The 26,481-nt window shown below is 42.7% G+C and overlaps 2 protein-coding genes across 2 annotated transcripts in view; one reads left to right on the top strand and one right to left on the bottom strand.

Annotated features, from left to right (window-relative positions):
• LOC147665616 (uncharacterized) overlaps positions 1-26,481 on the top strand; it is a 232,184-nt gene that overhangs the window by 83,503 nt on the left and 122,200 nt on the right. The window lies entirely within an intron of this gene.
• LOC147665617 (uncharacterized) lies at positions 9,936-11,691 on the bottom strand. The gene is made up of 2 exons (XM_086949646.1): positions 10,201-11,691; positions 9,936-10,031 (listed from the first exon to the last, which is right to left on the bottom strand). Exons 1-2 carry the CDS (start codon positions 11,689-11,691, stop codon positions 9,936-9,938), a joined length of 1,587 nt encoding a protein of 528 aa, XP_086805772.1.

The raw sequence follows: 26,481 nt of genomic DNA, 5'->3' as shown, positions 1-26,481 counted from the left end.
TTCATTCACAGGGGACAGCACCTGCACTTCTTTCATTCACAGGGGACAGCACCTACACTTCTGTCATTCACAAGGGACAGCACCTGCGCTTCTTTCATTCACAAGGGGCAGCACCTGCACTTCTGTCATTCAAGTAGACAACACCTGCACTTCTTTCATTCACAGGGGACAGCACCTGCACTTCTTTCATTCACAGGGGACAGCACCTACACTTCTGTCATTCACAAGGGACAGCACCTGCGCTTCTTTCATTCACAAGGGACAGCACCTGCACTTCTATCATTCACAAGAGACAGCACCTGCACTTTTTTCATTCACAGGGGACAGCACCAGCACTTCTTACATTCACAAGGGACAGCACCTGCGCTTCTTTCATTCACAGGGGACAGCACCTACACTTCTGTCATTCACAAGGGACAGCACCTGCACTTCTATCATTCACAAGAGACAGCACCTGCACTTTTTTCATTCACAGGGGACAGCACCAGCACTTCTTACATTCACAAGGGAAAGCACCTGCACTTCTTACATTCACAAGGGAAAGCACCTGCACTTCTTTCATTCACAACGGACAGCATCTGCAACTTCTTTCATTCACAACGAACAGCAAATGCACTTCTTTCATTCACAACGGACAGCACCTGCACTTCTTTCATTCACAGGGGACAGCACCTGCACTTCTTTCATTCACAAGGGACACACCTGCACTTCTTATATTCACAACTCTGGCCGAACTGGAGGAGAAGCGGAAGACACCAAATTGATCTCCGGAGAGCTTTAAGTTGGTCACCATTGAGGAGGTCCTAAAAGGCTTAGCCTTGGGAAAATCAGGGTCTCCCAATGAGTCATGCCCCCCAAAAATCATGGCTCTCCTAGCCAAGAGCTGTGCCCCAGCAATTTGTTATATCTTCAATTGCTCTATATCTACAGGTATAATTACATCCCCCTGGAAAGAAGCAGTGGTCCGCCCTATTCTTACGAACCCTACAGCAGACCCCGCAACCCTTAGCAATTATCGGCCTATTTCCCTTTTATCTCTCTTGGGGAAACTCCTGGAAAATATCATAAAAAATGAACTTAGTTCCTATTTGGAACAGAGTGAAATCCTGGATCCTTCACAGTCGGGCTTTCGCCCAGGCTTTAGTACAGGAACCGCCATTCTGGAGGTTACTGACTCATTAAGACAGACTATAGACTCAGGCACTTCCGCGATACTGATGCTTTTAGATCTCTCCCCAGCTTTTGACACTATCTCTCATACTAAGCTAGCGGAGAGACTATCTGATTGCGGTAACAAAGGAACAGCCTTAAAATGGCTACAATACTTTTTGTTGGAGAGAACACAAATGGTTACCTTAGGTCCCTATTCCTCGGCCAAAATGCCCTTAGAGAAGGGGGTACCACAGGGTTCCTGTCTGAGTCCTACCCTCCTTAATATATACATGGCCCCTCTGGCTCAGATTGTGGAACAGCTGGGCTTTGAAATCATCTCATATGCATATGATACTCAGCTTATGTTCACTATCGGGAAATGTCCAGAGTTAGAAAAAACACGCTTCACCAATGGTATGAAGCTGATATCAGACTGGATGACTGGGAACTACCTTCAATTGAATCCAGGGAAGACGGAGATCATGTTAATGGGAAAAGGTCCGGACATCTGGTCAGACGACTGGTGGCCAGACCAATTGGGCTCTGCTCCCTTCCCCAAACTTTCCGTAAGGAACTTAGGAATAAAAACTGACCGCTCCCTGTCCATGAAAGACCATATTGCGACCACGACCAGCACATGCTATTATGGTATCCGACTCCTTTGGAAAATACTTCAGTTTATACCTACCTCCCATCATAGGACTTTAGTTCACACAATGGTAACTAGTCGTTTAGACTATGGCAATGCCCTGCTGGCAGAAGTGGGTGAGACTCTCCTGGCCAAGTTACAGATTGTTCAGAACACAGACACAAGGATGATCTTAAATCGCTCGGCAGGCTCTTCATCAACCCCGCTGCTTAGAGAACTGCACTGGCTCAATGTGAAAAAAAGATATTTTTTCAAAATCTGCTGCCTAACCCACAACGCTCTTAACGATAAAGGCCCCTGCTACTTGCAACTTAAACTGATTAAATACTGCTGCTGTAAGACGCTTAGATCCAATACACAGGGACTGTTACAAGTTCCTCGAATCTTTCTCACCCGGACAGGAGGGAGAGCCTTTTCCTATCTGGCCCCCAGATATTGGAACCAGCTCCCACAGGCTCTACGAGCCATCTCGAGTTATGGTACTTTTAGGGAACTTCTGAAAGCTTTCCTATTCTAAGGAATGCCCTGGTATGGCTCCACTCTTACAGAAGTCCAGTCTCCAGTCAGCGCCGAGATGGCCCAGGGTAATTTGAGCGCTTAATACTTAACCTAACCTTAACCTAACAAGGGACAGCACCTGCACTTCTTTTAGTCATAAGGGACAGCACCTGCACTTCTTTCTGACAGCACCTTCACGTCTTTCATTCACAAGGGACAGCACCTGTACTTCTTTTATTCACAGGGGACAGCACCGGCACTTCTTCCATTCACAAGGGACAGCACCTACACCTCTTTGTGACAGCACCTGTACTTCTGTCATTCACAATGGAGACACCTGCACTTCTTTCATTCACAAGGGACAGCACATGCACTTCTTTCATTCACAAGGGAGACACCTGCACATCTTTCATTCACAAGAGATGACACCTGCACTTCTTTCATTCACAAGGGACAGCACCTGCACTTTTTTCATTTACAGGGGACAGCACCTGCACTTCTGTCATTCACAGGGGACTCCAAAGGAGTTGATTTAGTTATGTTAGTTATTTCGAAGTAATATGCAGGTGACTTAATCGTCCTGAGTGAAATTAATCCTAGGTGGTTCAGTAAACATAAATACACTTAACATTAACCAAATATGACAATACTTCACATAAACACAATATAATCAACGTAATAAACAATGGACATGTGTATAGGCAAAAAAATGATTTTATCAAATTTCAGTTGTGAAGGGAAAATACAATACAAGAAAATATGTACAACAGGAAACAGGATAAAAATTAGACACTTAATCAAAATCACTGTAAAGCCTGTGCAATGCCTATCCAAAAAATATAGATGTAAATAATTCTCCTTTGGATAAGGCCGGGAGTCGACGTTTCGGTCTTTATGGATAGCTCGTTAAGACCATCATCAGGACGGAGAAAAGTTAATATTGTAACTCCCTTAGGACGAAAGGTGCTCTTTCCCTTTGTTGAGAAGAGTTGCAATTGATAGATAAACCAAGCGAGGAGATTCAATCTCCTTGATAGCGGTTACTTCAAAGTAAACAATCTGTGTTATTCGCGAAGGTTCACCGATAGCGGGAGGGTTCAATCGTCACTCTTCACAAACCCTGAGAACACTAGCCGGTTCTACTTCTGAATCCTTAAAGATCATTACTACATGACGAAGTTCTACAATTCCAAAGCAGAACGGCAAACTTGAGCCAATAAACAAGTGCTAATATAATTGCCCAGTTCCCCGCTATCAAGGAGATTGAATCTCCTCGCTTGGTTTATCTATCAATTGCAACTCTTCTCAACAAAGGGAAAGAGCACCTTTCGTCCTAAGGGAGTTACAATATTAACTTTTCTCCGTCCTGATGATGGTCTTAACGAGCTATCCATAAAGACCGAAACGTCGACTCCCGGCCTTATCCAAAGGAGAATTATTTACATCTATATTTTTTGGATAGGCATTCCACAGGCTTTACAGTGATTTTGATTAAGTGTCTAATTTTTATCCTGTTTTCCTGTTGTACATATTTTCTTGTATTGTATATTCCCTTCACAACTGAAATTTGATAAAATCATTCTTTTGCCTATACACAAGTCCATTGTTTATTACGTTGATTATATTGTGTTTATGTGAAGTATTGTCATATTTGGTTAATGTTAAGTGTATTTATGTTTACTGAACCACCTAGGATTAATTTCACTCAGGACGATTAAGTCACCTGCATATTACTTCGAAATAACTAACATAACTAAATCAACTCCTTTGGAGGCTACTTTACCCCTCTTTATTACATTTTTACCCAAGCCCCCAAAGGTTCACTGGGTTGCTCACTCTATTTACTATATTCACAGGGGACAGCACCTGCACCTATTTGTGACAGCACCTCCACTTCTTGCATAGCACCTGCACTTCTTTCATTCACAAAGACCAGCACCTGCACTCCTTTTATTCACAAGAGACAGCACCTGCACTTTTTTCATTCAAAGGGGACAGCACCAGCACTTCTTTCATTCACAGGGGACAGCACCTGCACTTCTTTTATTCACAAGGTAGACACCTGCACATCTTTCATTCACAAGGGATGGCACCTGCACTTCTTTCATTCACAAGGGACAGTACCTGCGCTTCTTTCATTCACATGGGACAGCACCTCCGCTTCTTTCATTCACAAGGGACAGCACCTGCACTTCATTCATTCACAAGGGACAGCACATGTACTTCTTTCATTCACAAGGGACAGAACCTGCACTTCCTTCATTCACAAGGGAGACACCTGCACTTCTTTCATTCACAAGGGACAGAACCTGCTCTTCTTTCATTCCCAAGGGACAGAACCTGCACTTCCTTCATTCACAAGGGAGACACCTGCACTTCTTTCATTCACAAGGGACAGAACCTGCACTTCTTTCCTTCACAAGGGACAGAACCTGCACTTCTTTAATTCACAGTGGACAACACCTGCACTTCTTTCATTCACAAGGGAGACACCTGCACTACTTTCATTCACAAGGGACAGTACCTGCACTTCTCAGTACTGGTAGGATACCTGTAATGGGAGAGTACGGCAGTTCTGAGCAGCAAGCAGGTACGCTGGAGAGCGAGTTCCCGCAGTTCTGTAGTTCCCTTTACAGCACTGCCAATCAGAAACCTGGCTCTGCAATTTGAAGAATGAACGCCATGGACGGAGTTGGAGACCAGGAAATGAAAATAGCAAATGTTGTGAAGGAAGTGACCCAACTAGGGCCACCGGGTAAAATGTAAATTAAAATATGTAAAATTGATACTTGTATAGCGCACTACTCACCCGCAAGGGTCTCAAGGCGCTTGTACGAATACCGCTGTGGAACCCATCCTGGCTTTCCCTCTGAGGCGTCCACTTCTGGGCACCCCAAGGTGCAGGCCAGGCATCCTTAGCGTTGTGGGGATCGTTGTGGAGATTAAGCAAGCTATTGCCCAGAGTTGCAGAGTGGGAGTCCATGATTGGAATAGGCACCGAGGCGAGAATTATCAGGTCCGTGGAAGACCCGCCGAGGCGAGGAATTGAACCCTGGTCCCGGGCTAGACCTCTGCATCAGGGTCTGCCGCTCTAACCATTGAGCCACACTTCTCCACTCTCAACCTCCTCTAACCTTCAAAGAATAAAGAGTTAATGACACAGTAGAGAATACAAGCAAACTAGTTTATTCACAAAGAACACTGCACTGGAATCCAATCTGACCATCCTTCTAAGATGGCTGACGAGGGACTGACACTTACAGTCATAAAGTTACAATATGCATGCTGCGAAGCCCACAAAGACCTGCCTATTATGTAAAAACACTGGTAGCCGTCATAATACAATGGGGGTACAGAACATAAGTTTTGATTCCACAGCCTGGCATAACTTATTAACTGCCCAAGGTCGTCAATCTTATCCTCCCCACTAGACAGGTGAAGGCCTCTATGTAACAGAAAAGGCATGCATTAATGAGCAAGATTCAACCTTTGAGAAACAAAACTTACCAAGGACCATTTCTGGTAAACGTTTCCAGTAAAGGTTTTGGTTATAATACAAAATGGCATTTTCAAAAGCTAAAATGGTGGAAAAGATGTCAACCTAACTAATGTAACATCTGCATTTATTAATTGCATATGCATACAGCAAGAATATATTATGAAATAGCTACTTAAATGTTAACATAACATCAGGTAAAACACGAGTAATAAGGCAGTAATACATTTCAACTCTAACAGACCCTCCTTTTAGCATTTATTAGCTAACAAGGACATCTTTATTCTTGCTATCAGGTAAAGGATGTTACAATTCTACAAGTTGAGACAATAGATGAATACAAGCAATAAAATGTCAAATACGAATATATGTATATATGCATAGCAAACGTATGGAAGAAAATGACACTAAACATCAGTAGTACGAGTAACATCAGGAACAAAACCTGCAGGAGAAGTAGTTTAACCAGAAACACCCTCATCTATTTGCATAATAGTATCAAGCTCCTTATGAAGCATTATAGTTGCATTAATATCATGAACTGAAATCCTTTTGGGAGAGAAATAAGTAGCACAGTATGAACAGCATAAGGGAAGACACTGAATCAAGACACAGCAACAAATTAAAAGAACAATTAAATATACCACCTTTTCTAGAATTCAACCCCAACCACCAAATAAAGACCAACTCAAATAACCGCTCTCCATTCCTCGAACATTTTACAAAATGTCTAAAATATGCTGAGTGATATTCCTTTCCTTATTCGTAATACCGACCACACACTGCTCTCCTATTATTGTGCAAGCACCACCGCTCTTAGCTAGAATAAAATTGGCCGGATATCTCGTTTGCTCAGAGTATATGCACATACTGAAAGCACAGTCCTGGGCACACGTAATAAGGTTATAACAATGGTTGAAATGTCTCGTATTGTACGAATATCTGTGGTCGACACCAGTATAATATGCAAATGTATTTAATAATACAACAAAGAAAAACAACCAGCCAACAGGTGTTTCGTCACATAAGGGAAGTAACCCTTGACTTCTTCAGGGCTGGGGAAGATACCAAACATATAGTAAAATAATAGAAAATCATAGAATTAGTTGTTGCAAAAACCAAGATAAACACAACAAAGGGGAAATATATATCGAGACCCCCAATAGCACGTGGAAACCCTAGGAAGAAAAGTGGACAGACAAATGTAAATGTGACTTAGTATGGAGACAGGCCCCGTGACGTAAAAATCGTGACTGCACAAGGGAGAGAGCAAAAGAACCATTGTGGAATGATAATGAGAAACAATACTAACAAGTGGTGAATATTGGTGTTGGGGTGACATCAAAAGGTGGAAACATGAAATGCAATGTAAATAAATTTACGTGAGCAAAATTACATGTTAATTCTTAACACAAACACACTAAGTGCAAAATTCTATATGTAGTACAATGGAGAAAATGAGAGGAGACTCTTGAGTATTACACATAATCAATGGCAAGCTGAGTAGGGGAACAGATGTAATGGGAACCAAAATTTATAGGGAAGAGACAAGTCATGCACAATAGCTCTAAAAGGGAATTGAAGCACATGAGCCCAGAAGGGGGAGACTGCCATAGACGCAACTGACAGAAGTCCGGCCTTGTAAAATGATAGTCGCGAACATATGTGTCCCTACACCATACGTGTGAGAGTACTAACGTTGAAGGGAGGAGTTAGTCCATACCGGTGTGGCAGTGCAGACACTCATACACTCTCATTCATAGCTAAAAGAAGATGAGTTTCAACCCTATGATGGGTCCCACAAATGCCTAAAGAGCAAACAGTACACTCCTGGAAGGTCTTAAACATCAGTTGTTTGTGATGTCACTGCCTCTCAGGGGCCGTTCCTCATGGGTGATGTGTTGGTCTACGCGCGTTTCAGTGGCAACACCACCTTCTTCAGGACCAATACTTGTTATAAAATGAATCTCAAACAACAAACCAAAATGGGTTAATCTGTAGCTACCAAGCCAGTGGAGAAATCATTTCAAGTACGACAATTCGAACAGCCTTCGTGCAGCCTTTAGCAATGCCTCCAAATATTGGAACAGTGTACTGTCTGTGCAGGGAAGCAAATTATTATCCTATACCAGGCCCTTTTGTGTCATTTCTTTTGCACAAATAGGAGTAGACTCAAATGGCTGAATATGTTGTGCATCCTCTCGCCAAGGTTCTATCCGTAAAAAACTTTACCAGCTCCACGGTTTTTATTACCACAGACAGACGTCTGCAAAACTCCTACTAATGGGCTCTGTTCTGGTCCGGCATGCCGGTTTGAGCATGCCAGACCGGAAAATAGCCCGATAGTCCCTATTATTTTTTAGTGTGAGTGATACAAGAGAGGAATAGAGATCTAGACAAAATGAGCCTTTCTATTGCTTAATATACAGTAAATGTGAAACACTTTGGAGCTTAGGGGCTGGATAAAGAACAACATCAGGAAACAAACGCAAATTAAAAGCACATATTATTTATTCACTAAAAACTGTTTAAAAATGTAAGTTCCACATATCTGTTTAAAAATATTTACACTTTCAGCCTTTTCCGAGTTTAGTTTACAAACTGATAGTGGGAAAAACACATGATGTATAAAAACTGATACCAAAACCTTTTTACATTATTTTATGTTTCTTGTTTTTTAAATCAGGCCGTCGACTTTTTATGTGAAAATGATTATATGGGTCTGACATCACTTCTTGTGACGCACTACATGTGACGTCATTGTGATTTGCATATGATAATGTGCTCCTTCACTATTTTCTTTACTTGTGCCCTGTTTATTGGCATGAGATGGGTCTATAGCTATTAAAAATAAATATACAAATTCACAGGTATTCAGCCCGTTTTTTCTGGTGATGTCATACATTGACATGTATTCGGCTGCTTCTTCTATTTTTAGGTGAATAAAGATCACTTGCTGTTCCCCCCCTTCCATTTCTCTCTTTTTCTCCCCCTTTCTTTGTCTCTCTCGCTCTCTTTATCTCTCCCCCTCTCTATCTCCCACACACTCCTGTTAGCATTAGCTTCATGTATCTCACTGCCACTTCTGGCATTCATACAACAAATCCTTCAGAACATTTGAGACCAAGGGGCAATCAGTGTGGAAGACGAGTTGCTGGGAGTGCAACTGATTGTCCTGGCACATATATGCTTTTGATGTGAGATTTCACTATTTCACCACATTATTCAGAGTCTGCTGCTTACAGTGGCTTAATTCTGGTAAAAAGTAGAGTTTGGCAAGTGAATAGAGAGAGCCAAGCTTGAGAGGAGCCACGCGTCACACGGTGTTACAAGGCCTGAGGCACAAGCTGATCCATCAACCAATAACAGTGTGTAAAAGGTGCAGCAAAACTTACTTAAAAACAAGGTATATGCTCTTTTATATCTAAAAAATAGGTTATTTCTTGAACACCGTTGCTTCGCTTTAGTTCATTACATATACTGCAGTGGCATTTGTTAATAGTAATACATACATTTTACCAAAGAAGCTTCCATCTCCAGAGCTCTGACAACATGTCCACTCTGGGTGCGTTGGGTTTACAAGTTTTAATCTGACAAGTTAGCTGAAAGTACAGTTGTTAGTCCCAGTATTGTTCTGTGTTGCTTTTTCAGGTAGTGTGGTCAGGTGCAATTGAATGTTTTTCTTTGTATCTCTTCTTCACCAAATAAAAATCAACAATGTTTCTTTTCTTTTAGTCCACATTGTGCTCGTCTCCCATTGTGTATCCTGATACATCATGTTGCTTTGCTATGTGTACAGAAGTGAACAATCACTGAACACAAACACTTTTATAATTCTGCAAATACTGTTATCTGCTTTTCTTCTTTACTGCTAGTCCAGTCTTCTATAATCTGGTATTTCAATGTTCCACATAACTTGAATTTAATCTTTTCCGTAATTCATTCCTCTCATAATAACTGCACTGTTCAGCTCTTGTCTATGTCCGCTGATGGGTCAATATTATTTTTGATGTTCTTAAAATCTTTTCGGATTCTCTGCATCTCTAGGATTATTTCCATCGAGTTAAATGAAGCACTGCATTCACAGAGAGTTGTGTGGCATCGAACATTGATAAAAGCCCTTCACACTTTCGTGCCCTTCTATGTTTTCCCCCGTGTGTGTTCGCTGATGGCTTTGTAGCTCTGATAATCGACTAAAACTCTTCCCACATTTATTGCACTTGAATGGTTTTTCTCCTGTGTGAGTTTGTTGATAATACCTTAATGCTGAAGAGAAGTGAAAACTACTGTCACATTCACTACAATTATAGGGTTTTTCACCTGTGTGCATTCGCTGATATGTTTAGAGGTTTGATAAGTGACTAAAGCACTTTGCACATTCACTGCACTTGAATGACTATTCTGCTGTGTGTGTTCGCTGATGAATCCTTAATGTTGAGGAACGACTAAAAATGCGTTCACATTCATTGCAATGGTATGGTTTTTCCCCTGTGTGTGTTCGATTATGGGTATCTAGATTTTCTAATTTACTAAAGCTCTTCCCACATTCACAGCATTTAAATGGCTTTTCTCCTGTGTGTGTTCGCTGATGATTTTGTAGGTGTGATGACTTTCTGAAGCACTTTGCACATTCACTGCACTTGAATGGTTTTTCTCCTGTGTGTGTTCGCTGATGATTCCTTAATACTGAAGAGAAGCGAAAACTACTGTCACATTCACTGCAATGATAGGGTTTTTCCCCTGTGTGTGTTCGCTGATGTGCTTGGAGGTTTGATAACCGACTAAAACTCTTCCCACATTCATTGCACTTGAATGCTTTTTCTCCGGTGTGAGTTCGCTGATGATTCCTTAATGCTGAAGAGCTGCGAAAACTACTGTCACATTCACTACAATGATAAGGTTTTTCCCAAGTGTGTGTTCGCTGATGACTATTTAGGTCTGATAACTGACTAAAGCACTTTGCACATTCACTGCACTTGAATGGTTTTTCCCCCGTGTGTGTTCGTTGATGACTTTGAAGGTGTGATAATCGACTAAAGCTCTTCACACATTCACTGCACTTGAATGGTTTTTCCCCTGTGTGTGTTCGTTGATGTCTTTGTAAGTCTGATAAGTGACTAAAGCTTTTTGCACATTCACTGCACTTCAATGGCTTTTCCCTTGCGTGGGTTTGCTGATGTCTTTGAAGGCTTGATAACTCACTAAAGCACTTTGCACATTCACTGCACTTGAATGGTTTTTCCCCCATGTGTGTTCGCTGATGACTTTTTAGTTCTGATAACTGACGAAAGCACTTTGCACATTCACTGCACTTGAATGGTTTTTCCTCTTGGTGTGTCTGATTATGTCTTTTAAGGTGTGACAACTGACTAAAGTTCTTTGCACATTCACTGCACTTGAATGGTTTTTCCCCTGTGTGTATTCGCTGATGTGTTTGGAGATTTAATGAGTGACTAAAGCTCTTTACACACTCACTGCACTTGAATGGTTTTTCCCCTGTGTGTGTTCTCTGATGACTTTGAAGGCTTGATAACTGACTAAAGCTCTTCCCACATTCAATGCAATGGTATGGCTTTTCCCCTGTGTGTGTTCGCTGGTGTCTTTTTAGTTCTGATAGCCTACTAAAGCTCTTGACACATTCACTACACTTGAATGGCTTTTCTCCTGTGTGTGTTCGCTGGTGTCTTTGTAGTTCTGATAACCTACTAAAGCTCTTGACACATTCACTGCACTTGAATGGTTTTTGTCCTGTGTACGTTTGCTGATGAAGCTTGAGTGGTGATGACAAACTAAAGCTCTTGCTGCATGTGTAGGATTCTTCTTTCTTGGTTAGTGTCTGTGGGTCGGGTATATATTTGTCTACATCCCATGACTGTATTTCCTGATGGGCCAACATGGCTGATAAAGCGCTCGTGTTTTTCTCACACACTTTATATGTGCAGTATTTTGCACATTTGATTTCTGTTTTAACAATAAATGCAATAGCCACCAAATATTTGCCACACTCCTAATACGTAGAAGGTATTTTAGTAGGTGATTGTGCCTTTAGATTGGATTATGGCTATACACGCTTGAGGGTAAAGATGTATCTTCCTTCTGACCGGTGCAATTTAGGACAGTCTATTGTATTGTAGATAGAAGAACTCGTCTTTCCTTTACCGGTCAGTTGTCTGGCTCCGCTCTGTTGTGCTCTTCTCTGGTTACTATTGTTTGTCCAGAAAGAGTTTACAATTCACCTAGAGCAGGGAATGATGGCTTGTCATCATATTAGAAAACAGAGCACTGCGGTAATCACACCATACAGATCCCATGATCAAAGTTGGTATTGGACACTTGTTTATACAGGAGGTGGTTTGTTGTTGTTGTTGTTGCCTTAATTTTCCTAAGGTAATTTCTTTATCTTGTGGCGTGGAGGTGTACAGTTCAGCCTCTTATAATCACTGAACTGCCCTTGATGCTTCAGCCAGGATCTGTCAGTTTGTGTGCAGGTTCCTCTGTCGCCGACTGCGCTGAATACTGTAGCTCATTATTTCTGCTATTATTGAAGATTTACAGCATTCGCTTCATTATTGATGGTCATTTCACACATTCAAGGCTTGTTTTCTGTTGGATGTAAAGATATTGAAAATTACTAAATTGAAACATATTGGAATTATAATTCACAATGTTAACTGGTTGTAAAAGACATTTCGGGGGAGATTTACCAAATCTCCACGCAATGCAGTGCAGCACCCCCGCGAGGCTACGATGCTCGACAGGGAGGGAGCAGGAAAGCACCATATTTTCAAAGATATGTCTCTATCCTTCCCTTTCCCTTGCGCCAGCACTGATTACAGCAGCCCTGCGCCATAAACACTCCTTAGCACCAGAGCACTAGGGTGTGAGTGTGTGAGTCTAGCATAGATTTTTGTACAGGATGACACCCTTCCTGTACAAAATACTATGCCTAGACACGAGGGAAAGCTTTTCCCACTTTGTATGCGTGTTGCAGAGAGCTTCATGCATGCAAAGTCGGAAAAGGAAGGATAAATCAAAGCATTTCTCCTTCCTTGCGCCTAGTTTAAAAGGGTGCAATTTTTTCACGCTACACCCAATCTACTGTATTTGGTAAATTGGTTTTAGCGTGAGAAACCTTGGGTGGTTGCACGGGAACGTCCATGCACCCACCTTGACAGGCCCCCAAGGTGTGAAGTATTGCGAAGCAGTGATATGTACTGCTTCACATTACTTTTACGTTATTTCCAGCGCTAAACAATGGATGGATTAAACCCAGATCTTTTGACTGGGTGTGAGTGTTTGATTGATTCAGATGCTCCCTCCATCACCACCCCCTTTTGTACCGCGTTTGGCCGCCATAAGCGTGGCAGGGTATGCTCAGACGTGAGTCCCTTGCTCACTTTGCCACTGGATTCAAGCAAGCCGGGCTGAAGACGTCTGGAATGCCAGAAACCGGTCCACAGAAGCTTGTTTCCGGTCCAGGGAAGACCTGGCTTGGCAGTTCGGGCTGGACTGTTCCCATGAGGCGCATGGTCAGACTGATTTGCATATAGCCATGTCTGAACTGGGGTGGCAGAGTGGGCTAAAGAACGGTGATGGATTAAACCCAAATCTTTTGACTGGGTGTGAGTGTTTGATTGATTCAGATTCTCCCTCCATCACCACCCCATTTTGTACCGCTAAACAAGAGTAGGGCTGGAAAGTGAATTAGGAAAAAAAGATTTAGCGCTGTTTTGTGCCACTTTTGTGACGAAAATACGGCGCAAAATATTAGTAAATCTTCCCCTTCTTCTTTACCGCCTTTAAAACTTAGCAAGGAATTGTTCATCATACAAAGATATTTAACTAAAAGTTCTGTTGATCAGGTGATATCTTATTAATGTCTGAAAAGGAGGTGATTTACCAGTGTTTACAGGCTAACTTAGCAAAGTACGGGTGCCCCTGGAGCACCCAAGTGCTCGAGGTATAGCTTAAGATAGACGCATATGGTCAGAATTTCATTTAAACAACAATACAGTTTAGAAAAAGAGATGGATCAGGGTGGGCTGCAAAATTTCCAGTAACTTTTTCACGAGGTATACAACAAAAGTTACTCCATTCACACACTTCTCGTTCCTTTCCTATTCACTTAAGATCATCTCAAATGCCAACTCCTGTCTTTACCTCGCTGTTCTTAAGCAACCTTTGACACTTTCAACAGCTCCCTTGGTTCAAGCATTTCTCGTTTCTTCTAACTTGGAAGATTGGAACATTATTGTGAGTTGAGCGGGGTTTCCTATCGTCATAACATCTGGCCATCTCCCCGAAACTAGTGGAACTTACAGCGCTCGGTTCTGGCCCTGAAAGACAACTTTAAAAAGCAAGTCTTTAGATCTTCCTAAAGTAGATAACGTTCTGTAAGTTGCAGCTCCTTCCGGGGCTTTTGTGTCAAACAGAACAAGGGGTTCACTGTAAGGCCCATCCTTTACATTATAAGCGCAGATAAGGAAAACAAACGTTGATTCATATAATTTAATATTCAACGATATCAGTCCTTTAGTACTTATAGAGAATCCATCACAACCAATAATTTACCTGACATATCCCAGAGCAGATGTGCGCATATTACTCTTTTTTCCCCCTTTTCCACCATTACATGGCATCTGGCATGTATTTGTCTGTTTGGGGCCCAGGATGCCACTTTGTGACCGGATGGGCATTTGGTAGAACAGGAGGAGGTGTAAATTATCCACAGGTGATGCGACATTTCTACCTTTCCATATTTCTCATCTTCAAGTTTATCTAATTTCCTGTCCTTCGGCCCCCCTTCTGCCCTCTGGTTGCACACTCACTCTGTGGGGTTCATCAGAAGTCAGATAACGGCCTGATAGTCACAAGGCCATGGTTCTCACTTCTTCTACAATACTTATTGCACACATATGGCCTAGTTTGAGTTTGTCTAACAGATTATTGCCACAAAACTAGGGGTTGGTGAAGAATTCATCTCTGTCGGCGTAGCTCGCAAATTTTTGCCCAGTGTGCGGAGTTCCAAAGAACTCCACAAAGTAATGCAGAACTGAGGTTTTTTTTCTCAAGCGGTTCACCAACGGTAAGGTGGTGAGTACTTGTGAGAAAATATAACACGCTAGACCTCCTCCTGGTGAGATTTCTCATTGCAGGAGGTCAAGGCAGGTCACGACCACTCATGTGAAGAAATCTGCCATTCTCGTTGATGAAGCTGCCACCTGATTAGAATGTCAATTCGAGTGGCAGAAAGCAGCAGCGCTTTCTGGCGCAACATGTAGTGCTGTTTGCGCTGATTTTACAGTGCGGGACAAACTCCTGGCATTAAAGCCAAGCGCAACTTAACAAACTCTGCCACTTGCGGAAGTCCGTGGAGTACGGCAGAGTTTTCCTGGCATGTGTGGAGTTCCGCGGAGTAAAACACTGTGAACTGCACCAAGGCATAATCAAAACGTGACAGATATCCTGTCTGTCTTATTATAATTGCCACAGGATGTAATGCATTTTTAATGGGGCGGGCAGGATACCTGTCACATTTGGGATGGAATAAACCATTTGCTGAAATCTAAATCAGGCCTTTGGTGGTCATTGTGTCCAGTGTGGCTAGCTGGGCTTGAAGGATCTTGTGGTTTGTTGGTCTCTCACTGCTTTGAGGTCACCGCCAGGCAGGACTTCTGTCATCTGCGCCTTGTGCAGATCTTCCTTCCAGGCAGGACTTCGGTAAGCCGCGCTTTGTGCAGCTCTTCCTTTCTAGGCTGGACGTCTGTCAGCTGCTCCTTGTGCAGATCGTCCTTCCAGGCAGGACTTCTGTCAGCTGCGCCATGTGCAGATCTTCATTCCAGGCAGGACTTTTGTCAGCTGCGCCTTGTGCAGATCTTCCTTTCTAGGCTGGACTTCTGTCAGCTGCTCATTGTATTGTATTGTATTGTATTGTATTGTATATTGGATTTATATAGCGCTTATCACCCAGGGGTCTCTAAGAGCTTGCCTTGGGAACCCGTCCTGGCTTTTCCCTGTGAGATAGCCCCTACAGGGCATCCCCAAGGTGAAAGCCAGGCATCCCGCCGCGGGGGCCGTTGTGGAGATTAAGCAAGCTTAATGCCCAGAGTTGCAGAGTGTGAACCCATGATTAGGTCAGGCACCAAAGCGAGAATTATCGAGTCCGTGGACATTTGAGCTCAAGACCCTGCCGCGTCGGGAATTGAACCCTGGTCCCGGGTCTGACCTCTGCTTCAAGGTCTGCCTGCTCTAACCAGTGAGCCACACTTCTCCACTCCTTGTGCAGATTGTCCTTCAAGGAAGGAATTCTGTCAGCTGCGCCTTGTGCAGATCGTACTTCCAGGCAGGACTTCTGTCAGCTGCGCCTTGTGCAGATCTTCATTCCAGGCAGGACTTTTGTCAGCTGCGCATTGGGCAGATCTTCCTTTCTAGGCTGGACTTCTGTCAGCTGCTCCTTGTGCAGATTGTCCTTCCAGGAAGGAATTCTGTCAGCTGTGCCTTGTGCAGATCTTCCTTCCAGGCAGGACTTCTGTCAGCTCTGCCATGTGCAGATCTTCATTCCAGGCAGGACTTTTGTCAGCTGCGCATTGGGCAGATCTTCCTTTCTAGGCTGGACTTCTGTCAACTGCTCCTTGTGCAGATTGTCCTTCCAGGAAGGAATTCTGTCAGCTGCGCCTTGTGCAGATCTTCCTTTCAGGCAGGACTTCTGTCAGCTCTGCCATGTGCAGATCTTCCTTCCAGGCAGGAATTTTGTCAGCCGCGCGTTCTGCAGATCTTCCTTTCAGGCAGGACTTTTGTCAGCTGGGCCGTGTGCAGATCTTCCTTCGATATAGGTGCTTCTGTCAGCTGTGCCCTGTGCGGATCTTCCTTTCAGGCAGGACTTCTGTCAGCTGCGCCTTGTGCAGATCTTCCTTTCTAGGCTGTACTTCTGTCAGCTGTTCCTTGTGCAGATTGTCCTTCCAGGTAGGAATTCTGTCAGCTGCGCCTTGTGCAGATCGTCCTTCCAGGCAGGACTTCTGTCAGCTGCGCCCTGTGAAGATCTTCCTTCCAGATAGGGCTTCTGTCAGCTGCGCCTTGTGCAGATCTTCCTTTCTAGGCTGGACTTCTGTCAGCTGTGCCTTATGCAGATCTTCCTTCCAGTCAGGACCTCTGTCAGCTGCGCCATGTGCAGATCTTCCTTTCAGGCTGCGGCTTTTGTCAGATTCGCCTTGTGCAGATCTTCCTTTCAGGCTGCAGCTTCTGTCAGATGCGCCTTGTGCATACCTTCCTTTCAGGCTGCGGCTTCTGTCCGCTGTGCCTTGTGCAGATTTTCCTTCCAGACAAGGGCTTCTTTCCTCAATGAACAGTTCAAAGGTCGGGAGAGGTAGAACTGGTCTACGTTATCTTCTTTATTGCAGTTCCACTGGTCAAGCCACAGACCTCGTGCTCTGAGAGTCTGGAATTTCTTCGACACAGCCTGCCATCGCACACTAAAGCACGCCTCCACGACATCGGAATCCAAGAGAAGGCCTTGGACTGGACCACCTCCTTCCTCTCCGGGAGAACCCAGAGAGTCCACCTCCCTCCCTTCCGTTCCAAATCCACCAAGATCATCTGCGGCGTACCCCAAGGGTGATCCCTCAGCCCAACGTTGTTCAACATATACATGGCACCACTCGCCCATGTCGCCCTACGGCACGACCTAAGCATCATCTACGCTGATGACACCCAGCTGATCCTCTCACTCACCAAGGACCCCCGCACTGCCAAAACCAACCTCCACGAAGGAATAAAGGCAGTAGCCGACTGGATGAGGAACAGCGGTCTGAAACTGAACTCGGACAACACGGAAGGTCCTCATCCTCGGTTCCACCCCCTCAGCCTGGGACGACTCCTGGTGGCCGATGGCATTAGGAGCACCCAGTAGCGGTGGGTGAGATTTTAAAGTGGTGGGGCGCAAACTAATTAGCATACAGCACCGTAGCGGGCGAGCGCAGCGAGCGAGCCCGAACCCCAAAAGGGGGGTTTGGGGGGATTACCCCCCACAAGAAAATTTTGAAAAAAAAGAAGAAAAATCGTGCATTTTCAAGCAAATTTGATAAAGCAGGAAGGTCAATAAAGCAATTGTGAAAGTGCAGTTATTACATTAATAGATGGCATAACATAGGTAGCTGCTTATTCAGTATTACCACAGAGCTTCATACATTCTGTCCTATTATGCTCAGGTGCTGATCTCTCTGACAAAAGCAGTCACTCACCGACCTATTTACGTCATTTGCTCCAAGTGGGGGTCAAAATAAATTCTCCCTGAGGATGTTTGGCAGCCAGAAAGCTGACTCCAGCAACAAAGGTGAGTGCAAGATCCCCAACTAGATGTTCCATGATGAGTAGTGACGTGAGTGAGAGCATGCACAGCTGGCCATTGACCCCTGGCCATCTGAGTGAATTTTAGCCAGTCCTGTGTTTTTAGTCCACAGCTCTTAGCATACGAGCACATATACTCTCATGATATGGAAACACTCAACACAAAGAAATTGGTTGTTTAGCCATATGATACATAGCGATGGTCAACCAATCCCTAGCTGCCTACAATTCATGCACAGTGGGTTTGACGTGTGTGTTTGCAGGATGTAATGCCGGCATAATATGCATAAGTGTGGTGTATTTGCACAAGATAAATGCAAATAGTCAAAGATTGGGATATTCATCAAATGTGCAGTTGTTTCCTGTTAATAATGTGGTTAACAGTAATAACCCCTGGGAGCTCTAAAAGCCTACACACACACACACACACATACACGTGTTACCATCCTTGTGGGGACTATGTTTTCACCAGCCTTGTGGGGACTAACCCTTCCCAATGTTTTAAAATTATACCAATAACAGAAAAATGTTAAGAAAAAATTAATAATACAGGATCCTGCTTCAATTTTACAAATATGTTGTTATTTAATCACGCGCACAGAACCATCATTGTGGGGACTTGGACATGTGTTACCATCCTTGTGGGGACCTACTCAATAATTCTCATTTGTGATTGAATACATTCATTATGTAATAGATAAATGCTATTTTTCAGTGCCATACATAAATGACATGATACTTTAGTCAAATTTGAATAGGTCATTATGTCCTAGGTGTAGCTAGAAAAGGGATCTGTCTAATAATGCATTTTACAGTAGAAAATTATCATATATATAAAGTGCATGGGCAGGGATTCACGGATATTTAGCCTATTACTGAGTGCTCACAAACATTAAGGAATATGAAAACAACACACAGTTAAATTAATGAAGAGGTTTAAGATCCTGCAATGGGGTCAGATGGCAAAACCAAGTTGCCATCTGACCACCTAGTTGTTTTTCATCAACCTCACCAATTGGCACCATCTTCATAATATTCTAGAGCTGACAGAGAAAGTATATGATGATGGTAATTTTCAAGCCCCCAGAGACGTTGCATGATTAGATTGATGCCCAAGTCTCCACAGATATTGTGGTTTTGGTGTACGATGATAGTCATGCTGCAGTTCATGCCGAAATAACACTATTACATTAATGCACAGGTCCCACAAAGATAGTTTGTGATTATAGGACTGCCCAGGTCTCCACAGAGATAGTATGGTATTATAGCCATGTTCAAGTCCCCACAGAGATAGTGTGTGATCATAGTAATGTTCAAGTCCCCACAGAGATAGTGTGTGATCATAGTAATGTTCAAGTCCCCACAGAGATAGTGTGTGATCATAGTAATGTTCAAGTCCCCACAGAGATAGTGTGTGATCATAGTCATGTTCAAGTCCCCACAGAGATAGTGTGTGATCATAGTCATGTTCAAGTCCCCACAGAGATAATATGTGATCATAGTAATGTTCAAGTCCCCACAGAGATGGTGTGTGATCATAGTCATGTTCCAGTCCCCACTGAGATAGTGTGTTACTATAGGAATGCCCGGGCCCCCACAGAGATAGTGTGTGATTATAACCATATTAAAGTCCCACATAGAGAGTATTATGATAGTGTTGTTCAAATCCCTGTAGAGAAAGTGTACAATGAGAGTCATTCTGACATTCATTCAGAATTAGTATAGCGCTTAATTATAGTCACTCTCAAGACCCCATTGGCAAAATGTGTGATTATATTCATGGTCAGGTCCCCTCAGAGATAGTGAGTGATTGTTATGTTACATCTCCACAGAGATAGTATGTGATTACAGTCATGTTCAAGTCCCCACATAGAGAGTGTTATAACAATAATGTTGAGGTTCTTGCTGTTATAAAAGTCCTGCTCCAGCTCCTGCAGAGGCAATATGTGATTATAATGATGCCTAGGTGCCTGCTCAGGTAGTGTCGTTACAGTCATGTTCAAGTGATGTTGAGATATGTTGTGATTATAGTGAAGCTTAGGTCCACAAAGCGATAGTGCATGATAACAGGGATGCCCACTAAGATGGTGATTATTGACCTATAGAGAAAGTGTGTGATACATGTAATGTTCCAGTCCCTCTAAAGACAGCCTGTTATGATATACATGTTGATGTCCCTGCAGAGATAGTATGTGATGACAGTCATATTCAAGTCCCACAAAGTTAAAGTATATTGAACCCACAACCCCACAGAGATAGAATGTAATTATAGACATGCCAGGTCCCCATTGAGATATGTGTGATAAAAGTCATGTTCAATTACTCAAATATAGCGCTTGATTGATTATATTGATGCCCAGGTCCCACAGAGATAGTATGTGATTATAGTGATGTGCAGGTCCCCACAGAGATAGTGTGTAATTATAGGGAGGCCCAGGTCTTCACAGAGATAGTGTGTGACTACAGGGATGCCGGGTCCCCACAGAGATAGTGTGTGATTATAGGGATGGCAGGTCCCCACAGAGATAGTGTGTGTTTATGGGATGGCAGTTCCCCACAGAGATAGTGTGTGATTATAGGGGTGCCAGGCCCCCACATAGATAGTGTGTGTTTATAGGGATGGCAGGTCCCCATGGAGATATGTGTGATGATAGTCATGTTCAATTACTAAAAGATAGCATTTGATTGGTTATATTGATGCCCAGGTCCGCACAGAGATAGTGTGAGATTATAGGGGTGCTAGGTCCCCACAGAGATAGTCTATAATTATAGTGATGTCAAGCTCCCCACAGTGGTAGTGTGTAATTATAGAAATATCCAGGTCCTCACAGAGTTGTTGTGTGATTATAGCGTTACCACAGTCCCCGCAGAAATAGTGTGTGATGACAGTCTTGTTCAATTCCCCACAAAGGTAGTGTTTGATTATATTGATACCCATGACCCCACTGAGATAGTGTGTGATTATAGACTTGTTCAAGTCCCCACAGAGATAGCATGTGTCCACAGTGATGTCTATGATTATAGGTATTATGAAGACTTAAACAGATAGTCTTAGTCTGGTGGCTTAGAAAACTAATGTAGCCACTTCAACAGTGGCAGCTGCTCCGCTAAGGCATCATTGGCATCATAAATCTGAAGCACTGGTGCTAAGGTTAAGTGTCAGTAGTTCCACCTGGGGTTTCCATGAGAGGTTGGAAGATAGAGTATCACTTAAATAATTGATAACATCTAACCTCTCGAGTGGTAAACCCCACAGCTCTAATCTGCCTCTGAATGACTTATGTTTTTTAAAGGACAAATAAACAGTCTTAACAGAATTGATCTCTAGATATGAGCAGAGAAAAAATTCCTTGAAACTGGATAATGTGTGCTGGGGTGTCTCAGAGATCAATAAGGTGTTGTCCACAAATGGCAGTATAGCTGTCTTTGTACCAGCCAGAGAAGGGACATCAATTTGTGAACTAGAAAGAAAAATTAACAATATCATTAAGAAATCGAGAAAACAAGGTGGCACCAGAACGCAGCCTTGCAGACTCTTTTATTAATGAGAAGCCAGTCAGATACTTGGCCCTGGCTACCCTTGGGCATAATTTTCCTCATGTATACGAATCAGTAAACTCAGGTGGTTCTTAAGAATACCCAGGTCACCCAGCACTTGCCATAGCTTTTGTGCGTGGGACCAAGTCAAAAGATGATTTAAGATCGACAAAAGCAACATAAATACTTCCCCATCGATCTCTACAGTCCTCCAATACAGAAGGAGAAAGCGAAAAACCTGGTCCAACATGGATATTTTTTTCGAAAACCTTGCTCGAATTATGATGTCATTTTCTATAGTCCACTCCGGTATTTTGCCCAAAACTAACAAGCAAAAATATTTGTATGCAGTCGATCAGACTGATTGGCCTGTAATTACACTGGAGCGATCTATCACCTTTCTATTGGGATGACCTCCGCTTCTTTTCAGGAGTCGGGTATTGGGGCTCTGTGTGCAATAGAGCTTGACAGAGAGAGGCTATACCAGCACCAGTTTGCTCTTTCCTGATGAAATTTGTCTGCAGGAATGCCATCTGGTCCTGGTGCCCTGCTTCTGGCAACTGCATCCAAAGTAAGGGAAACATCAGCTAGATCAAATCAAAGGTCAGATATGTGTGTACTCACAGTAAAAAACTAAAACCAAAATGATGTTATGAACTCTAAAACACTGAAATTCAAACTGAAATAGTTAACTAAAGAAACTGTAATTCACATTTCATCATGCAGAATTTTGGCACCAATTATGTCATTTCACATGTCATCCATCATTGATTTTATCAAGGATGTCACAGAACATTTCATAAGTGATATAATATGTGAGGTAAGTAACACATGACGAGGGAGCTATTAATTCCAAATTAATTTGATAGCGATATGAGTTTTTTATATTGTTCTAAATTAAAAAAATATAAATAAATTTAATGTATATTAATTTCTAACATAAAAATATGTTATACATTTTTTTAAACCTTGATAAACTTTTTACATGTTCATTATACTTTACCACAGGGAGAGCACCGCCCCATTTCATCCTCAAACAAAAGTGATGCAGATGTGGTGCAAAGTGTTGTGTTGGAATTTACTTTCCAGTTCAAGTCTCAATTTCTGTTGAAAAGTTGCCAAAAGTAATTTGCGCTACCTTATGGTAAGGTAGCATTCCATGGGTGATATAGTGGCATTCCCATGGAACCACCCATGGGTTTTGGTGCAAATCCATATCTACTATCATTTGTAGGGTGTGTATGAGATAAACATGGACTTTTCCTGCATGTACTGTGAGAGACATAGAGAGAAAAGCTTTCTCTGCTGAGTATAACTAAGCTTGCACTGCCACTGCCCAAGCTTTATACTTGTTTTGTGCGTGAAAGAAGTAACACTTCTTTAACCTGTGCTGTACATATTCTGTCTATACAAGAAAGAAGTTTGCAGTTCTACCAATGGTGGTACAACTGTTCAGTGTGTTTGGAGCATGCATTGGTGTAAACTGAATAGTACCTATTGTATATGTGTGAGAGAAATGTACAGTTTATTAACAATCCCCTGTACTGTACACGCGAGAGGCGAATATATGACATTACAATGCAAACAATTACAACGCATGCTTTTACAACGCGGTTTTTACAGCAAAACTACCATTTCATCACATGATTGTACAATGCATGCCAATAAACGCATTTTTAAAACTACCATTACAATGAATTCCATTACAACGCATACCTTTACAACGCATACCGTTACAACGCATAATACTTTTAGGGCAACAGTAGGGTAAGTGTTGGATAGTGTGGGGGTAAAAATGTATATTCCCACTCCAGTGAGTGCAACAGTCGGGTAAGTGTTGGATAGTGTCAGGGTAAAAATAGCTATTCCCACTCCAGAGTGCAACAGTGCTGAAAGTGTTAGATAGTGTAGGGGTAAATATTACAATTCCCATCTTCCCCAAAACCTATACCCACCCTAAACAAAAAAATCTCCATTACTTACCTTATAATGGGTTGTAATGCATGAGTTGTAGCGACATGCGTTGTAATGGATGTTTCCCGTGAGAGAATACTGCATTGTGTTGTACCTGTCCTGTAAGTGAAGTGACACTTGCAACACTAATGTCTAAAATGTTCTTTCTCTGTATTTTTGGAAGCTTGTTCTATACCTGTTAAAATAACTAAGATTATCTAGGACTCTTGATGATCTATGCTGCACCTATTGTATAGCCCTTAATAAAGGTTCAGCAGTGAGGGTAAAATACTGTTCTACCTAATCGTAACTGGCCTCGTGTTCTCAGACTCAGATTTCCTTGCTGCAGGAACACAAGTATAGGAACACAAGACCCAAATTTACCGGTAGTGAATTAACCCACCAGAATGTCTGTCTGGTACAAAGAAAACTGAGGCTGAGCTGCAAGACTATCCTCACCTCACCCCTAAAGCCCCACCCAAATTAGCACATCCTATTGTACTTAGGGGGAGCAGGTAATGTTCACAACATATTTGTTCCCTTTCCCTTGCCCCATTCCCTTCTCGAATTCCTCACTGGCCCTGCATACCGCATCAGAGCAGGTGCTAAATGTGAGCATTATTCCACATAGAACTTGAAATTCTATGCAGAATTTCCACCTGACTAAATGGGTTTACAAATTATTCGCCATACTGTAGTCATGAACTTGTAATTGCATGGTAGTAGCTTCACTGTGTTTACAGGTGCAGAGTATCCACTCCATGAGTACAGTGCAATATGTAACCAGGCGCTATGTGTTAAAGAAGATTCAGAAAACCCATATAATTCCTTTAAAAGCCAAGAAAACTCACTTTGTCAGTGTAGCATATCTTTGTTTGTACAACACCATGTGCAGTGTTGAAGGTGGAAAAGACATAGGAACAAACATATTCCTACGAACTATCTATGCATTGGAAAAATATATGTTTATATTTGCATATTTTGCTGTTGTGGATATGCATGGAATTATAACAAAACCATGTGAAAATATCCATAATTTTGCATTATATTTTAGCATGTAATGCATCCTTCCATCAATTTTTGGACCAGGATAGATAGCATTTAAACATAAGCTCCGCAAACAACACCCAATTGTGTTCTGCTGTTCTTGTCCTTAGGTAATAGTTTTTTACAACAAATTGCGCCATTTGCAGTAAATGCTTACCACAAACGGTGTATAATTATGCAAAGTGGCTTTTGGCCGCCATAAGTGTGGCAGGGTATGCTCAGACGTGAGTCCCTTGCTCACTTTGCCCCTGGATTCAAGCAAGCCGGGCTGAAGACGGCTGGAATGCCACAAACCGGTCTTCTGAAGCTTGTTTCTGGTCCAGGGAAGGCATGGCTTGGCAGTTCGGGCTGGACTGTTCCCATGAGGCACAGGGTCAGACTGATTTGCATATAGCCATGTCTGAACTGGGGTGGCAGAGTGGGCTAAAGAACGGTGATGGATTAAACCCAGATCTTTTGACTGGGTGTGAGTGTTTGATTGGTTCAGATGCTCCGTCCATTACCACCCCCTTTTGTACCGCAAGTGGCGTAATGGCATTATTTTGGCAATCTCAAGCAAGAAGTGTGGCCCGAAATTCCCAAATTCATGTGAATTATGCCAGTGTAATTTAAATTTCACCCTGGTGAATGCTTTATGGCAGAGTAGCTGCATCAAAAAGACACTGTTTTCTCTGTGAAAAAAAATGGTTTTAGCTATGAATGATAATATTCCTTACCATGACGTGCACAGCCCAAGTTAAACAGATCATGTTTAGGGGCCATCATTACCTAATTACATTGTACAGATCAGGATTTTACCCATCAGTGATCCCCCAGTGTAGTGTGGCTATCAGCCTAGTAAGTTATCTTTTTGGCCTAACCCCACTGCAGGATAAAGCAAAGCATCATTTCAAACTAATTTGCCTCGTGCTTATATAGAACTGGGGCCATATTTATGAAGGCCTTGCGTCAGTTTTGCGCCGCCGGTGCGTCACTTTTTGTGACGCACCAGCGGTGTAAAAAATGCGCCTCGTTGCGCCATATTTAAAAAGTGACGCATCTAGGTAGATGCGTCACTTTTTAAACCCCTGCGCCACATTATACCTGCGTCAGGTATAATGTATGCAGAGGGGGCGTTCCCCCGCAAAAAGCCTTGTAATAGTGACGCAGTGAAATCTATGAGATTCCACAGTGTAACTTCTAGGATGCTGTTGCATCAAAATCTTGCGCCTGCCTCACAGCAGGCGTAAGACTGACGCAAGCCCTTTCACATGGGGCTTTCCCCATGTGAAAGGACGCATTGCTGGACTTGCGTCACTTTTGTGACACACTCCAGCAATGCGTCACTTTTGCGCTTACAGATACGTCAGAAATACTGACGTATCTGTAACTCCTTGCGACATGATGCGTCATACATTAAATATGACGCATCAGGAATGTCGTAAGGAGTGCGCAGTGTAAAGTGACGCATCGCTGTTTTCACGCAGCGATGCGTCACTTTTTATAAATGAGGCCCCTGGTGATTTAGTTACTGTCATATTTGTGTTTGCTATTTTTTTTCACAGTGTGCCTTTTTGGGAGCTACACTATGCTAGTCCAGGAATGAGATACAGACAGTGCTCTTGCAGCGATACTCTAGTATCGTGGCCTGCAGACATCATCAAATAATTTGAATACAATGCACTTGCATCATAATTGAAGTTTTTGCCAGTTTCCCTGGACTTTGACACCCAGTGGAATGAATGTGTGCTCAGTGCACTTCATGGGGGTTGAAGGCTGCCCGAGTGCCCCAAACCATGGCGTTTTTTTATTGTCTTGAGATTCTTGT

This window comes from Lissotriton vulgaris, unplaced genomic scaffold (genome assembly GCF_964263255.1).
Source record: "Lissotriton vulgaris unplaced genomic scaffold, aLisVul1.2 SCAFFOLD_732, whole genome shotgun sequence".
In the NCBI taxonomy this organism is placed as follows: domain Eukaryota; kingdom Metazoa; phylum Chordata; class Amphibia; order Caudata; family Salamandridae; genus Lissotriton; species Lissotriton vulgaris.
Note: the sequence above shows the minus strand (reverse complement) of the source record. Positions and strands in the feature narration are given on the sequence as shown.

Coding starts and splice junctions, on each gene's coding strand:
- LOC147665617 (XM_086949646.1), bottom strand. CDS start 11,691: ATGTTGGCCCATCAGGAAATACAGTCATGGGATGTAGACAAATATATA. Junction 10,032..10,200: donor TTCATCAGCGAACACACACA/GCAGAATAGTCA, acceptor AAACTCACACAG/GAGAAAAACCATTCAAGTGC.